Genomic DNA, 18,050 nt, shown 5'->3' with positions numbered 1-18,050 from the left:
CTCTTTTTTTTTTTTTTTGCCTTGCTCTCGCTTGCCTTTCTTTTCCCTCACACCCGCTCTCTGTCTCTCTGTCTCTGATCAACTTCGCTGTCCGCCGGACCCGAAGGCGACCCTGGAGACCAACCTCGCGCTGTCGCTTTTGCCCGCTCCCGCAGGGCTGGAGCCGGGGACTTGCGTTCCCAACCCGGACCCCGCGTCGCCGAAAGGGCTTGGCTCGGCCGCCTGGTGCCTTCAGCCGGACCCAGGCAGGGGCCCGAGCGCTTGGAGCAAGTGCAGCGCCGGCCCCGGAGGAGGCGGCGGCGGCAGTAGCGGCGGCGGCGGCGGCGGCGGCGGCGGCGGCAGCGAGTGGTTCCCGGCGCCCAGGCGGAAAGTTTGCGGCGACGCCATGGGCTCCGACGTGCGCGACCTGAACGCGCTGCTGCCTCCGGCCGTGCCCTCCCTGCCGGGGAACGGCAACTGCCCCATGCCGGTGAGCGGCGCGGCGCAGTGGGCGCCTGTGCTGGACATTCCCGCCCGGAGCGTCTTACGGCTCGCTGGCTCCGCACTCGGCCTCATCAAGCAAGAGCCCAGCTGGAGCGCCACGGAGGCTCACGAGGAGGCAGTGCCTGAGCGCCTTCACGGTGCACTTCTCGGGCCAGTTCACCGGCACCGCCGGAGCCTGCCGCTACGGCCCTTTCGCGCCGCCGCCGCCGCCGCCCAGCCAAGCGCCCGCCAGCCAGGCGAGGATGTTTCCCAGCGGCCCTTACCTGCCCAACTGCCTGGAGAGCCAGCAAGCCATCCGCAACCAAGGTAAGGCCGCCGCGTCCATTGGACACGCCGCGTATGCGCGCCAGCGTGACTGGCTGCCTCTGGGGTTCTCTCCTCCATCGCCGTGATTGACAACAAGGGCTGGAAGATGCTCCCGTCTGACGGTGCCATCGCTGGACCACAAGCCGGCTGTGGCAAACGTGGGAACCCGAATCAGAACCAGTCTCGCAGGCGGGCAGACCTAATCATCGGTCTATTGAGCTATCCCCACTCTCCGCATTTAGCCACGGGCTGTTACAACTCAGTTGTTATATAAAGAGTTGGTATATACGGCGGCCTGTGTATAAATATCTAGATATTTCAGTGGGAATGTTCACATTGGGCCATCCGACGCACACGTGCTGCAATGCGAGTCCACGCGAAAGCAAGTTCCGCCGAGTTCAAGGGGCAAGTCACGCTGCAGCCTTCCTCCCAAGGGAGTGTGCATAGGATTGCAGCCGTACTTTGCCGAGAGTACGCCAGCAATCTTAACCATTGTAGGGATGTGCATTGTTGGTTTGACTGCATTGTAAATATACCGCTTCTCAGTCAAAACGACAGCCGTGTCTATGTGGAATTCGAACGGGAGTTGCTTTGAAGGAAGGTAAAAAATCTGGTTGCTAGAAATGTGAAGTTCGGCAGCTCTGGAATTTCACATTTCAGACTACTGTACCGGGAAAGCAATAGGTACCAGATTAAGCAGGCGGCAGGTGAATACTTCCGAGCTGGGTGTTGGAGTGGATTAGATGCCAGTGGCACTCCCCCCCCCCATGTAATTTAAAACGATAATTAACTTTTAATAAAAATCACCTGATAGGCGACAATGGGGCATGCCTTTAATTGTGTCCTATCCAGATGGCGTTGTGAATTATAGTCCCCTCCCCACACACATATGCAGACAAATTGCTACGAGATTAAGCGGTTTGAGGGTTTGGGGTTTCAAAACTGCAATTAAGCGTCGAAGATTCTAATCAGTTGTGGTCCTGAAGTATTCGCCATGTGTAACAATTGTGACATTTAACGCTCCACGTGAAGCTGGAAGGAAGGGGGTGGAAGTTATCGGGCGTTTCTCCTTTGGGTGCTGCGATCCAGATTCACTACTGTACAGTCAGTGGAACATTTAGCGCTGATTTTGTGGTAGCTGCCATTTTTAGTGTTAGCCTTTCCGGCTGTTCAAGTACCGGATGAGCATAAACTCTTTTCCTAGTGGTCTTCAAAGAGATAGATTCAGTGGTGTTTCAGGAAAATTAACTTCTCCACCCTAATAGCGATGCTGAGTTCAACAGGACTTATTTTCTTCTAATAACTGTACCTAAGGCATGTAGTTGTACATAGGATTGCAGCCTAAATGAGTTTATGAGAAGACTCGCTGTTTTTCCTTACCCCATGTGCAAAAATTCTTCTTGTATGTGTGTGTAAATTATCCTTAACAGTTCTTTGGGATATCAGTTTTCCTGTCAGTTAGCTTACGTTTACTTATTCTCACTCCAGTGGTGCCTGGTGTTAGTAAAACTCTTAAATCCGTGCTCTGAACACGCGCCCACTTCGTTCCTTTTTTAGCTAACAGGTTGTAGTGCTACTTGGAGATATCCTGGCAAGTACATAATGGCGCTCTTGATTACCCTGCGAAATGTTTGGTTAATGTTATAGAAACCAAACCGCGGGAACGACACTTACCAACAGGAATTTTAAGATTGATTTGACTGGAACTAAATTCCATAAACTACCTTGTGCAACTTGCATGCAGGATTCTTTTGCCAGCACTGGAGATGGTGGGAATTATATAATGGTTTTTCCCCCTGCAGCGTTTTTTTAAGGGCTGGGGGTGGGAGAAAGGTAACATTAGGCAATTGGCTGACCTGCTCATATTGAGAAGCTAAACCTGCCCTGTGCTGAAACGTGTGGTTTTTTTTCCTCGCGGGTTTTTTTTTCTTTTCTTTTTACCTCGCAGAGCTTGGCTGAATAACAATTTTTACACAATAGCTGCAGAGGAATATATTAAAGCTGCCGTCTAAAAGGTGTAAGTTCTCAGGGGAACGGTGTACTAAACAGTACCCACCCCATCCTCAGCAATAAGTGTGTGGTAGTAAGTTCTGTTGAAATCCATAGGACTCAAACTGCGATCCTAAACGCACTTTCCTGGGTGTAAGTACCAGGATACTCAGTGGGATTTACTTCTGAGAAGACGTGTGTAGGATTGTACTATTATCTCGTTAGACTCGGGGGTTTATAAGAACAGTTAAGCTCGGCTCTAAGAACCTCTGCTGCTCCCTAAACAAATAAATTGACCCAGACATATAAATTCTATTGATTTCGGTTGAAGACACGTTCGTCTATTTAGGAACAGGAAAACAGGTGACTGTAAAACTGGAAGCAGCTTGAAACAATTCTTCAACTAAAATGCTAAATTGTTCTTGCTTTCATCTAGATTCCTATATGTAAAAGAGAAAGGCGTGTCCTCTACTGCGAAATTAGTGGGACCTAACCTTAGACCCTGAAGCTCCGATTCAATTCGGGGGAACCCCCAGGTGGCTTGTTTGTGACCTGAACAGTTTATTGTGCCCTGAGTTTTCCTAGGCAATAGCCTACTTTAGCAGATGCATGAAGTGGAAGTACTATATAATTATTAGTGAATTCCAGAGAATTATTTGTTGTGAATTCCATAATTACTCGTGTTTGCTTCTGTAACTTGATCTGTTGCAATACAACACCGACTGAGGCTCTCAACAGCGTCTTGGAGGGAAGGCATCTTTGAGAAAAGCGAAGGACCTCCTTTCGCTTACTTTGCAATTGTCCCTTGAAAATGCGGTTCTTGAACAATGCAGAGCAGCCCAAAGTATGATTAATTTCCAGTAAGAATTCATTTAATCGAATCAACAGTTCACAGTAGTTCACGCAGTTCATACAGTTCGCCAAGTTTTACTTTTGCAGGAAACCACTCAGTTTATCATTATTTTAAGGAAGTTACCAAATCAGCATGGCTAAAATTTGTAACACTTCCATGGATAAAGTGAGGAGAGAGAAAACTTTTAAAAACCATTTTTAGGAAGTGTAACCTTGTTGGCGGGTTTCAAGATCTAGAGCTTTGTCTTGCAAAATGTTAGGTTAGGGAGGCAATCTCTTTCATTATTTTGGGAAGCCACTCCTTTTCTAAATAGCAGTTAACCTCCCTCCCTCCCCCCATCAAGTTCTTGCATCTGGGTCAATAGTAATTTTTTATGGACCCTGCCCTACTGGAATGCTGATGTTTGGTTATTGGGTCTGACAATTTCTGACTCCTTAGCGAATTCCACATGATGATGATGATTCCTATATAATGTGTGGCTTTCTGTGTATCATGGGGGAGGGTAGTTAAATTAATCAGAACTGTCAGAATGGAACAGAAGTGCAATTCAATGTCTTTTGATGTGAACTGCCAACCTGTACGCCACCAGTTGATTTTCATTTATTTTCATTTAGATATTATTTTTATTCCACTCCTCATTTAGAAAAGGCTCCCAGACAAAGACTTGCAATTTGAAACTACACAACACAAAAGGAAAATCGATTGGGAAGGAGAAGGAAATAAGCAAACTCAGATATAAGTGATTAGAACCTCGGAGTACTTCTGTTGCTATGTTGATCCAATTGCATGTTCTTCGTGTATCTTTCTCCCTGTATGTACGCATGCACATACCTGTGAACATATATGCATATATAATACACACACAGTAAATTTTTTAAAGAACATTGCCTTGGAATTCTCTCGTTGCAGTTAGAATTGTTTTGCATTATATCACTTTATCATGTGTCGATTAAAATTCACATCCCTTCTTACACCTTTTTGTGTGTGAGACCAGAAATATATTTGTTGTCAGTTATTGTTAGTTGTTGCAAAAGAATCTTTCTAGATTAGCTAAAGTGTATAGATATAGGAAAAGAATTGGAATGATAGCAGGATAAATGTAATTGTTAACATTAAAAGAATGCAGGGGTAATTAGCACAATTTATCCTAAATCCATGCTTTCCCGTGGACACATTAAGCAACAGCAACTTTTATATTCTGTTTTTAATAAATCAGATTAGTGTTGTTGAAAAGTGCTAAATAGAAGTTCCACAATTGCTTTAGTTCTCCTCGCCTTGTTTAGTGTTGAGAAATCGCTTTTGGAGGCGTGTATTTTGTCCATACGTCCTACGTCCGAGACACGGTAATTCTGTCAGAAGCCAGAGGCTATATATTATATTAAATCAGAATAGCGAAAGAAAACAATTTACTTCGGTAGTGCAGTGATGCTTGTAAAAGTAAGAATTCGAGTTCTTATAGCTGCTGTTTTGATATGAAAAAAATAGACTATCCATACTTTTGATTTTCAAAAGGGCGCATTGAGAAATATGGGTTTCTTGGCAAGGTGAGTCCTGGTCCCCTGATGAGTGGCAGGTTCGTCCTGAGATTCAAACTTAGATCCTGATCTTTATATACTCGAAAGCGGGTGATAACAATATGCTGGTTTGCTTTAATTACTGCATCACAAGACCAACCGCGAGGAAGGGTATGATTTAAAAAAAATGTAGAGAAGAAATTTAACGATAATCCAGAATAAAAACAAACCACCAGCGTCTTTCTAGCTGAAACAGGCGAACGCAAGAGAGGGCACGAGAGAGCATTATGGCAGGACACCAAGGTTTCATTGGGTGGCTGGGAAGAATTTGGGGAAGCTGGCAAACAATGTTTTGGGCACGAATATAATGTTCTTGCTTTGAATCAGTCAAGGTTGAAGTTTAGGTTTCAGACGAGTTTTCCACCGTGGGAAAGATATTACCTTGATGGTTTTGCCAAGGCTTTGGGGGGGGGGGGACCTTCCTGCTTTGAATCTCTTGCCCCGTGCGCGTCCCCCTCCCCCGTCCCTCGTCGCTTCTATTCTTCCATGCAGCTGGGCTCCTCCAACAATTGTATCCCTTCAGAAGATTTGCCTTCTCCGCCAGATGTCCAGATCTCAATTATTTTCAGCACATTTTAATCAGCCCGGCCTCTGATAAAGTCCTAATTAAAGAGCCCTCGCTATCAGAGGGCCGGTTCAGAACTCGGCCCCCTTATCGCATTCCTGAAGCTGTGGGTCAGGCAACACCGGAAAATGTGGCCAAAACATCATTCTGCTCCGAGTCGAATTGTGAAGGTCACCCAATAAAGTTGCACGCTGGGCCAAGAGTAACGAACAGATCTGAAGTGTCAATGCTTCGGGGAAAGTTGAAAAGGAAAGAGGAGAGAGAAAGGGAGGAGGCAAACCTTTGCTTTGTGGGTTATGAGCGGAGATAAAGAAGCCCGGGACAGCTGCAGCAGAGAAGTGCAAGGGTTGGGCACCGGCTGTCAACGCCGTCCGTGCGCCGGGGGGGGGGGGAAGGAAGGCTGAGCGCAACAGAACGCGCCAGGCGCACGCAGCAGCCTTGGAGAGGCGCTTCCCGCTCCGTGCTCCACCGTTGGCCAACTGGCAAGGGGAGAACAGTGCTGGGTACCTTCCTTCGCTTCTTGTGGAGGGAACTCTCTGCCTCGCCTTTCAGGCCCAAACTTTTTTGCACCGCTGTGGCAGGAATAGGGGTGGGGAAGGGCAGTTTCCAAAAGCGCTTTAGGAAAGCACGTTTTCCAGAGAGGACAAGATAAGAACGCAGCCCATTCCATATCACTGTAAACACTGAGATTTAAGCCCATTTACATTCAGATCTAGGATAGGCTATACTGGAGTTGCAACCCTATGCGTACTTGCTCGAGATTAAGCCCCATTGAGCACAATGGCTCCTGCTTTCGGGAAAACGGTTGCTGAGGAAATATCGTGCTACAAAGAAACTTGCTTCCAACTAGGCGGCCTTTAGACTCACTTCAGCAGAAATAAGTTCAGGATCGGTACCGGCATTTAGTCCTGCTGACTTCAGTGGAAACCGGTCGATTCAAATCTAGCTATTTCACTACCTCACTGTAAAAGTTTGCAAGAATAGGAGCCACTGCAAATATTTTATACAGGAAGCAGGTACTCCAATCTACTTTATGCTGAGATCCTAAAGCAAAAAAAAGTTGCAATCCGCGTGGATAATTTTCTTCTGGATCAGCGCCATTGGCATCAATGTGGCACTCCAGGAGGCCAGCACCAACTGTACTTTAGGAATAAGAGCTTAATTCTACGATCCAATCATTGCTTTCTAGAGCCAAGTTCCATTAAAAGCCGTGAGATTTACTTCTTAAGCAAATGCCTTCAGGTTCTGGGTCTTATTTACACTAAAGCAAAAAGGGCCCGGTTACTCCGATTTCCTAAATTTGTAAATAGTAACGTAAGGTTACAATCGGTATGTAAAATGGTTCACAGGCAGAATAAATCAACGCGGGTGGCTTCCAGATTTCATCCAATGAATTTCAATGGGTTTTCACTGTCAAGGATGGTTGAAGCGCGGGATCACGTTTAGGAAATCAATAGTACTTCTGAGTAAACATGCTAAGGATGTTTGTTCTCAGTACACAGATATGTGTTTAGGAATAGAGGTCTAAAATGTTGTCTTCTACCAGAACCTTCTGTGTTTTATGTGTTTCTGCTTTTATTTGGGTTGTCATTGAGGGATCTGGAAGAATTTCCCCTTCGCGCTTCTCTCCCGAGTTCTGTCACAATATGTCTAACATCCATCATGATCACCCCCGATCTACTGCTTATTGAAAGAACGGCCACTCCATCAGGAGTCCGCCAGATGCATCTAGCGAAGTAGGCTGTTGCCCTAGGAAAGCTCATGTCAAGGAAAAGTGTGCAGCGGCGCTTTCCCTCACTTGCGTGTGTTGCGCAATCTTGCCTGCCCCCATGCTGCCAGTTTGGTGTTCTCTAAATAAACGGTGGTCTTGAAAGAGGGCGGCGGCGGCGGCGTGGGGGGGGGGTTGAGAAGACGCTAGTGTTTAAGTATAACTAAGAACTTGGCAAGCATAGAGTTTAAAATATATTTCTAAGTCAACTTAACGTGTGGTTGGGAAACCAAGGGTAGATCTCATAAGGGCTACACTAAACATTCTTTGGTCTTGGGGTAAATGCTGATGAGCCGAGAAGCCTCAAAGATAATATTACTTTGTAATTACTTTTTAGCTGAAGTTGTTTAACTGGCTCCAAGTAATTAATGAAAGTTGGTGTCCAAACGCCTGATTTACGATTCGGTGTCACCCTGAGGTCACTAGAGGCGATCCGTTTCCATCTGAATTCACTCCGGTTTTTTTTTTTTTAAATAGGCTGTTTATTATTATTTGAGCGAGCAATTTTCGCTTAAAGTAGGAGGCTATTTTTCATTTAACGGCCTGCCATTTTTATTGCAGGCTCTTCAGAAAGTTAATCTTATAAAATAAGTGAGAAGTTAAGAGAGAACGAGATTAAAGGGTACCTTTTACATGTGAAACGGGCAGACGAGTTTGCTCAACAGACGGGGGACTTTCTCTTAAATATGAGGAGGAATTAATGAAAGCAACGCTCACTGCGAAAAGCGACCGGCCTGCCCTTTCCAGGCGCAGCCAAAACGCCTGACTCCTAATTTCCCACCGAAGCATCGGTCCTAGGCTTGACTAGTCTTGACAACAATATTTGAGCCTCGCCATCCCAACAGCCTACTTGGCACCTAGATTCCCAAACACAAGTCATTTCCAAGTAAACAAACTTATGATCTCGTTATGACTTGGCAGCGTCGCATTGAGATCAACGTTAAAAAAAAAAAGTGCTTAGAACTGTAAGATTCCCCCCCCCCCCGCCCACAGCTCCTGCAGCGCGTGCCTGAGCGCGTACTACTCAGTCCTCCTTGCTCCCAGAGAGACACAGAGAAGCGGCATAACATTGCCCTCATTTTACAAAAAGAGAATTGAGGCACAGCGTGGGGAAAGTAATTAGACGCGCGCCTCGGATGTTAATGGATCTCATAACACCCAATGATCCCCCTCAGCAGTTCTTGGCCACGAGCAGAGTGTGTGCTGGTGTTTATGGAAAGAAAGAGTTACCTTCCACTAGGCCGAGTTCGGATGCTAATTCAGGAATTAAGGAATGACGGAGAAAGTGACGCAAGCAGCCTCAAAGACCAGATTTAGAATGGATTCGCACCACAGTCATAAACACAGAGAGAACTATTTTGGTCACGCCGTGGGTTTATCTGGGTTCATTGAGCAGGCTCTCTCTTCCCGAAGGAAGGAGCCACCAGCGGGGGCTTCAGGTTTTCGACGCCTGCCTGCCCGGGGAGGGGACATTCTTTCAGGAAGCCGCTTCATGAGAAAGTTCAAGGGCAGGCGATTCAACTCCTGGTTCTTGACAATGTTGCTCTCTTGGCAGGTTACGGCACGGTGGCGTTTGATGGAACTCCAAGTTATGGCCACACCCCCTCTCACCACGCAGCGCAGTTTACAAACCACTCCTTCAAGCACGAGGATCCCATCGTCCAGCAGACGTCTCTAGGTAACTACTTAGGCTTCTATAGTGGTACTGATAATCATGATCAGGTTGGCAGTGTTCTGCCCTTATGTGTACCCATAAAAAACTCCGCTGCTGTTCAAAATACCTTCTCAGAGATTACACCATTGATAACGGAACACAAGTGTGGTCTTGTGCACATAAAAGTAAATTAATCATAGCCTAGACAAGTGTAGATTTCCTGAAGCTCATATGACTTCAATAGTGCAAACCTAGGCCTCACTGCTCCTAAGTGTCTCAGTGAGTGGGATTTATTCCAGTGTAAGAGTGGAACAACCTGCATGGAATACAGTAAGGATTACTTCTGAATAAACATGCTTGTGCACTATAAGTAGTAGGTTTCATTGAAAGTGCAACTTTTACACACACACACACACACACAGACAGACACACAAATGCTTATGGACAAAAGTCTAAGCCGTCTCCTGCCTAAGTGGACACGTCTAGTTTGTGTGACTGAATTATCTATCTATATTACTAGTTGGACATTATTGTGATATTATTGACTAAATATTCAGGGCATAAAGCAGTCAAAATCAAGCAGTTTTAGATCCCATTGAAACCACCTTGGGATTTCAAGCTTGATAGTGCTCTTTGCTTGGATGATGCTCTTAGCCAGGCATCCCCAATCTGCGGGCCTCCAGATGTTTTGGCCTACAACTCCCATGATCCCTAGCTAACAGGACCAGTGGTCAGGGATGATGGGAATTGTAGTCCAAAACATCTGGAGGGCTGAAGGTTGGGGATGCCTGCTCTTAGCATTTACAAAAGGTGTTTCAAGTGTTGGAAGTCTTAATGCTACAATCCTGTACACAATTACCTGGGAGCAATTCCTAATAAAGTCATGTTTAGGACAGCCATATAAAGCTGCCCAGTATTACTGCTTACATCAGAGTAATTGTGCTGCGTACAAAAAGTCCCAAATTTAATCTTTGCTTCGCTTCTGTAGGTAGAGGTGGGAAAGGCTCTTTTCTGAAATCCTGGAGAACACTGCCAGTCAATGTAGTGTTATAGGCAATACTGAACTAGATGAATAAATTATCTGAATTGGTATAGGGCAGCTCCCTATGGTCTAACTTCCATGTGACAAATGGGAGGCTGAGAAAAAAGCACTTTGCAGGTTTATGGTTGAAGGGAGATTTGAAGGTTTTATCATCCGATAGCTCTCACAGAACTGGGGATCTGACGGAACACTTGCAAAAACCAAGTGTTCGTCTGTTTTCCATAAGATTTTTTGTCAACAGCTACACAGCTTAGAAATAACTATAGGCATTAGCTCTGTTCTACTCAATGATGAAATATCTACTGAAAATAGAAATCATTACTGGTTCCAAATTATTGGATACTCAGGTGCCCCATGCCCCCATCGGCTCCTGAGCGTGAGAAAAAGCCCTTCCTATCGCTTACAGGATGTGACATTAACCCTTCTGAGTATGGAAACCAGCTCTGCTGTGGGGTGGTAACTTCTCTGTGGTTTGTCTGCAGGTGACCAGCAATATTCGGTGCCTCCTCCTGTCTATGGCTGCCACACCCCCACGGACAGTTGCACGGGCAGCCAGGCTTTGCTTCTGAGGACCCCATACAACAGGTGCGAAGCCTTTAGTTCTGGTCTCTTAATCTTCCAGTTCTCTTGTGTACAGTTCACCTCCCAGATATTGGCAAAACAGCTTTATTGTTGGTGCAAACGCCTCCGAAGTTGAATTGCTGTCCTATACCTCCTCCTTTCTTCTTCACCCCACCAGACTTTATTTATACAAAACTCTCATATTCAGGCCTCCAATAACATGAGGAACATCTAACTTTAGCATGTCTCTAATTCTCCTTTCAGAGAATTAAAGTTGACAAAATATAGCCGTAAATATTAAAATGCAAGGATAGAAAACCGTGTTGCTCTTAGATGCTCATATTTGTTTTTTATTAAAAAAATATATGATGTGGCAATGTTATTGGAAGGTACATTGAATAGCTTGTAGCCCAAGTCCCTTGATTAATGCAGGATCTGCAGTGCCTTTCTTTACCAGAATCCCTGACAGACTGCCCTCCAGCATCTGATTTAAGCACCTCCAGGGAAGAAGATCCCATCACAACCGGAGGCAGTCTCATCCACTATGGAACAGCCTTTTGCAGTCAGAAAGTGTCTCCTAATGTTTAGCCAAAATCTATTCCCTTGCGGTTTCTACCCTTGATTCTAGTCCTGCCGTCTGGCAAACAAGTATTTTATTCTACGAACTGCCCTGAGATCTTGTGATGAAGGGTGGTAGATAAATGAAACAAACATCGTATCTATTTTTGTTATTTTAAATTACTCCACTCTTGTTGCATTTTTTTAAAAAATAAATTCATAAGATTTCTACCCCACCTTTCCTTCCAAGGAACCCATTCAATTCTCATTGAAAGAATTTTGTGACTCTAGGCCCATATTTGTTAACAGTGGCTTTCATTTAAAGTGGAGTAGTCTTGATAATATAATGCAGCAAAAGCAAAAAAAGAATCTCGTGGCACCTTAAAGAAGAACAAATTTATGGTAGCCCAAGCTTTCATGTCCCAATTAACCAGCCAACCCCTTCAGTAAAAAAAAAAAAAGGTTACTGACACAAAATGGGTGTATAGATTATAGAGCATTAATTACATGTATTTGCTAAGCCTGGAACAACTGGGTTTATTCTGTGTTTCATCCAAGGCCTTGTGTCTTGTCCTCTGATAAAGCTGCATTCAGATCTAGAAAGGAACTCAATCCTTTTCTCACAGTCCAGTTTACTAGGACCTTGGAAGCAAGTTCAGTTTAGGGTCCACTGAAGTTAATGGGACCAATCTGGCTGGACACAGAAGTATTACTCAGTTTAACTGTGCTGGGTGCCTGGTCTGTCAGTGAAATGGAAAATTAAGGAGCTCGTTCATATGTTAAGTAGTAAACCGAAGGAAAGGATGCGCTCCTTAATTTTTCTCCATTCTGGTCTGTGGCAAAAGTCCATCTCTCTGACAGAAAGGAGGAAGGGAGTTACCCGGGTGTGTTCCTTTCCACCACCGCAGAATGGCAGGACCAAATAGGAGCCACTTCAAAATGTCAAGGCGTCCCTGAGATAGGTAGCATCCCGGAATTCTGGGGATGTAAAGTTTAATCAGCGCAAACGGCCTCTTACCAGAGATGGATACCAACTGTGAGAAAAAAGACCAAACTGCGGGGTTTCACAGCAAAATAATATTCTCTTTTTTTTCAAAGTCGGATGAGGGATGCAGTACCTGAAATAACATCACTACAGGAGATGTTGGTCGTTAAAAAGCTTTTTCTTTCCCCTCTCCTTTCGCTGCCGATGGGGAAACCGAGGTTGAAAATGTAACTCGCTCAAGGCCATCCATACTGTGTTGATTTTAAAATAAACCGTTCCTTTCCATTCTATCCGGGCTTAGCTTTGTGGCCCATCCAGCAGGCGTTTAAAAATCAAAACAACCCTCATCTGCTACCCTTTGCTTTGAAGTGATGGTGGAGCGGGCCCGGGGCCGAGGGGAGAAGAGGGAAGCACCTTTTAAGTTTGTTTTGAGCTTGTTTAGGAACCCGAACAAAACCCTCCTCTCCGCTCTCTCCCACCTATGCTTCAACTTTTGGTGAACTTGGAACCAGTCCCATGTCTAGGGAGCTGCTAAGAAACGTGCGCGCGCAAAAACAATGTACTCCTGCAAAGGAGAGCGATGCGGGCTTTCGTTCTAACTCTACTGATTGATATTGTGCAGCTCAGTTCTCTAGAAGCCCCTTTGCTAGTGAGCCTGACTTAAAGTCATTGAAGGAGGGGACACGGGAAAAAAGGGTGCATGGATCGGATGGATGGGGGGGGGGCAGAGAGAGAGAGAGAGAGAGAGAGAGATAGAGAGAGAGAGAGAGAGAGATGTTGCACAGGAATAACCGCGGGGAGCAAATCTCGTCTCTGCGCAGTGCGCACCTCTGTGGGACACCATGATTTCTTTATTTGCTGGGCGTGTTTAGCAGTCAAACTCAGTTCCACCTCCACTGTTTCTAAAGGAGCCTGCTCCCAAGTCTGCCTGCGTCGGGTAAACCTCCTGAACATGGTTCCAGTACATCGGGGCTGCGGAGACTCCTGTGCCTCTTACATTATTTCAGATTAGGGCAGATCAAAGGTCTCTGCCCCGCGAAACCTCACAAGGAGGGCCAAGGTGGGGCGGGGCGGGGCGCGGCGCCCGGACCTGAGTGCCTCTCCTCCTTCGTAGGTGTTGCTCTGCGGGAGTCACGGAGCCGAGCGCTGCGCTTGCTTCATTAAACTTAATGAGTGAGATCCGAGTGGAGCAGGGCTGGGGTGTCAGCCGTTAGCGGAACCGAACAAAGTATCCTCTAGGCTCTGTTTGTTGGCCACCGGTCGGTGCCAGAAGCAATGCGGCAGCAAACGAAGCGGAAAGAGATGCATTGTGTAGCCAAGACTTCGGCTCTAATAGGCTCCCTAGATTCTATGTCCCATTTATTATTGTCGGATTAGGAGTAGCTGTTTGCTGCCCAAGTAATGCTTCTCTCACCTGATTTGCTTCGCACATAGTCCGCACGGTTTTCTGCTTTAGGTAACTCAAGAGTTTCTTGCAGAACCATGATTTGCTGACTCCAAACGCCTCGCTGTGGAATTAGCCTCCTTCTGCAAACTACTTTCCTTATAAACTGGCCTTCCGGTTTGATTGGTTGAGGGCCCTCCCACCTCTCTGCCCTTGCTTACACCCAGGTACTACAAGTCAAGATGTTGCTCCGTAGGAACCACTTCAATGGGACTTACTATTTCTAACCAAATATGCATGTTATCAAAATGCCACTGCCACCTTAACCTGCTTCTTCATCCATTTGAGAATTTGTTTAGCTTTGCCTTCCAACTGTGGTAGATATGAAGATACTCAGTATGAAAAAAACTGAAGAGCAAACTCTGAGAAACAAAAATGACTACATTCCTCAAGCATACTATCTTTGGAAGCACAGTTAATAATATTTAATGGCTAGCTGGCAAGACATTCACTCACTGAGCACAATTCCTGTCAGTGACCACAGTGACTTGTTTATATATATATATAAAATACTTCATTCTGCTGACTTAATAACAGCTAGAACTTCATTAAGATAACTTTCATTATTTTAGAGATAGTAGTCATGTTGATCAAGCTGGGTAGTAAACTCTCTGAGCTGCACAGAAGCCCTCTTTGGACAGAACCACCCTCCTATGGAAAACTCATCGATGCCAAGACAATGCAGAATGCAAAGGAGTGGGGTACAGGCTCCAGAAGATTGGGTTCCTAAGCAAGAAAGTGGCATGCTTCCACTCACTTACATCATGTCCTTACTCTGATGCTTCCATTATTTCCATTTTGAAGGCCATGGCATAACAAGTAGCCGTACATTTTGAAGTGCAGGAGCTTCTCATGACACTTCCCACAGAGTCACGATCCCTGAGAAAAATGCAGGCAGCTTGTTGATATACCTCCACCCCACCAAAGAGCAACAGTGCATAGTATAAAACCCATTTTATTAAGACCATCTATGGCAGTCATAGAATAGTGATCTGGCAACGAGTGTGTGTGTATTGGTTTGCGTGTTGGATTTGGGCTGGAGAGACCTAGGTTCACATCTCCATTCAGACATCAAACTCACTGAGTGAACTTGAGCTAGTCACTGGGTGACCTTTTCCATTCTCTCCTCCACCCCTCACCCCCCCAAAAAACCCTTACAACTCTGGCAAATGAAGCCCTGGCATAGTACACCACTGCTCTTTCTATGCAGAGAAGTATCAGAGCTTTGCTCCCCTGTGTTCCTGCTCCACTATACCAATGGGCATGACAGCTCTGTGCATACGTTGCTAAGAAGCAGGAAATGGAGATACCATAGCTTGGTGCGTGCATCTGCACACGTGGAGTCCTAGTACTGTGGATAAGGAACTGTTTAAAAATCTGATCTTTAGAGCCCCAATTTATACCATTTTTTTTTGTTTCTGAGGTTTAAAATATCATTTACAGTGTGTTTCATAACTTTATTTGCAACTGTGGACTAAACATTATTTAACGCTGATGTTCTCATAATTTTGACAAAGCAACCAGATTATGTACTAAGCAGATACATTTTGCAGTTTATAACATGAGCAGAGCTGTTCAAATCTGTATCTCTCAGCGTCCCTCCATTTAACAGCTTGATCCATCCATGGCCAAATAAACGATGTCTAAAAACAGTTCTGTCAAAGTATCCAAAAGCATAGGGCGAAAGTACTTTTGTACTTTTCAATAACTATTAAAAAAGCCATAGCACGTACTGACTTGGTTAGCACTTTAATAAAACTGCTGGAAGGTGTTGGGTTGTGCTGCTGCAGATGCACCATGGCGTTCATTCTCTCTGCACTCCTCCCTTTTCAAGGAAGCTTCATTTCCAATCTGTGCACGTCCCTAGCTTCCTACTGGAATCCTATAACCTTTCACAGTACAAATATTATGGTGGACATTTTTTTGGGGGGGGGTCCTGCTTTTGGTTTAGTAAATGTTTTAGTAAATGTTTCTTCCTTGTATCAAGAACAGTTGCCAGGATAGCTCCTTTATCTATGAGTGTGTGTGTGTGATAAGGTGCAGCCAGTGCTGACTGCAGGTGCCTTTTTGGAGTGCTGTATGCATGACATCATCCCAATGCCATCCCCATCCTGCACTATTTTCCAATCCAAAGCACATTTTGCTGAAACAGTTGTAATCTGCTTTGTGCATAACATGCACTTCTCAAGCACTTGCTGCAGACGTGTGTACAGAGAGAGTGCTTTGCCAGGTCACCTCCTTCTGGGGTAGACCTACTGACATTGCAGGGCTGTGCCACTCCCCCTCACTATGTTTAATTTGTCATTGAACGAAATAAGTAAAATAGGAAACAGGACAGTGACCCTCTCTTTCGAAAGGGTGAAAAGTACCTGAACTCAGCTGACATACTAATTGAGGAGAGGGGTCTAGAGAACACCAGTGTGCACTAGTTGGAAAACATGCCCGCCGGTGTACATAGACAACACAGATAGTAGTTGCTGCTTTAGAGGAAGTTATTGTTTGAAGGTGTGTACAATTGCAAACTGTTACGTACAAAAGCACACTGAAAAAACAAGCCTACGTGTATACAAAGTTTATGAATTGAACTGAGCGAGTCTGAAAAATGTGCAGTATGAGTGAAATATTTGAAAAGGGGAATTTGCCCAAATACAGCTTCTCCTGTCATAGCAGAACTGTTAAGTAGGAAAGCTGTAGTAGGCCTATCTGGAGAAAAATATTCATTTGTTCTATATAACCCTTAACAGACAGGAATCTCCTAATTGTTGACTTGGCAACCCTAGTTGCAACATAATATCTGTTTTTCAAGAACGTTGTGTTGGTATTTGATGGTCAGGCGCAGAAGGCAAAGAAACACCGTACTCCAAACATGCATTAGATATCCAACAGTTGCAGATCTATTAAAATGACATTGTGAACTTTTCTGTATCGTGCAGTTTGATGTAGTAAACATGTTTAATGCTGAAAATTTACTATGAGTCACACTTACAAAGACTTTAAGAGTGGAGGAGTTGCAGTGCAGATTATAGCTCTTTCTGCACCAAGGTTAAGAACTCATAGGCAGCAGTACAGGCCAAAACAAACTCTATATGATCTACTACTGGTTTCCTTTTAAGTCTCTCCCCCCCCTTTTTTGCTTAAAGTTAACTTCCTTTTATTTCACTCCAACTGACATTAATCCCTGTTGTATGAATGTCTTCCCCTCCCCCTGGTTCATTTTCAAAACATCTTTGGAAGGGAAGACTGACTTTTGTAGTACTTTCTTTGCAGTGGCTTAGGAGGTTCAGTTCATAATAATTGAAATAATCCAATTATTTCCAAATAGTTCTAGTACTTCAGACTCATTTTAAGCAGATATTTGAATAGATCCATTGGTTCAAAAATGTATTCTATTGCACATTGATATGTAAGCCAAATTTAATGAGATTTGAATATTGTTGTGGGCTATCCCAATCTATGAGTGGCACAAGATTCCAGGGGGTTGCAGGCACTGACCCAGGGTTCAGTTTCCTCGTAATGAGGGACAGAGGAGACTGTGGTGTCTTTATGATATATGGTTTATTTACACATATATTCAACCTGAGCCTACAATGGAGGGGCTCACAGCATTAATGCCCCGAGAAGGTCTTGTGTCTCCCATAGTCACAGCCTTGGATTCAAGCAGATATCAAATATGTCTCTCCCTCTCAGGCTTCTGCGCCTGCCTCCTGCTTCTAGCCCAGCTCTCTCTCACACAAAACACTGGCTTTTGTCCTTCTAACTACCAGCCAGTTGAGGGAGGGGAGGCCTACCCACATGCTTGGTGGGGCATTACCAAGAAGCTGGCCTGGCTATTCCAGCTGGATCCAGGAATTAGAAGGGACTCAGGCATACAGCCCAAGCCCTCAACCACTCACAACACTATGCTATATGACAGAAGTTCTTCTAGCAATCATAAAGGGCCTCATGGAATTATTTCCTGCTCCCTCATAAATCAGAAACAGTATTTATTTATTTCTTCAATTGCTCATTCTCTGGATCTTCCAGGCTTCTATTCTGGTTCATTGTCACAGATGACTGGAGTAGAAACAGAAACTAGCAATTTGGGTTGCATTCCTGTACACACTTACCTGGCAGTAATTCCCAATTTATTTAATGGGCCTAACTTCTAAGTAAATTGATTGCACTGTCAGGGGAATAATCTGATCATTGTGGTCAGAAGAGGTATCTTCTAAGGCAAAGGGCCTCCTGTAGAGTGAACTGAGGTTGCACTGACACTATCTCATTTGTTA

The 18,050-nt window shown here is 44.9% G+C and overlaps 1 protein-coding gene across 1 annotated transcript in view; it reads left to right on the top strand.

Annotated features, from left to right (window-relative positions):
• The first annotated feature begins 332 nt into the window (after window positions 1-332).
• WT1 (WT1 transcription factor) overlaps window positions 333-18,050 on the top strand; it is a 63,794-nt gene continuing 46,076 nt past the window's right edge. Inside the window, 6 exon segments of the mRNA XM_033151565.1 lie at window positions 333-505; window positions 507-548; window positions 551-598; window positions 600-789; window positions 9,094-9,216; window positions 10,717-10,819. Coding sequence (XP_033007456.1) covers window positions 386-505; window positions 507-548; window positions 551-598; window positions 600-789; window positions 9,094-9,216; window positions 10,717-10,819 — 626 coding nt within the window. The 5' untranslated portion in view covers window positions 333-385.

Source organism: Lacerta agilis, chromosome 1, assembly GCF_009819535.1.
Source record: "Lacerta agilis isolate rLacAgi1 chromosome 1, rLacAgi1.pri, whole genome shotgun sequence".
Classification (NCBI taxonomy): Eukaryota; Metazoa; Chordata; class Lepidosauria; order Squamata; family Lacertidae; genus Lacerta; species Lacerta agilis.
This window is presented reverse-complemented; position numbering and strand designations above follow the sequence as displayed.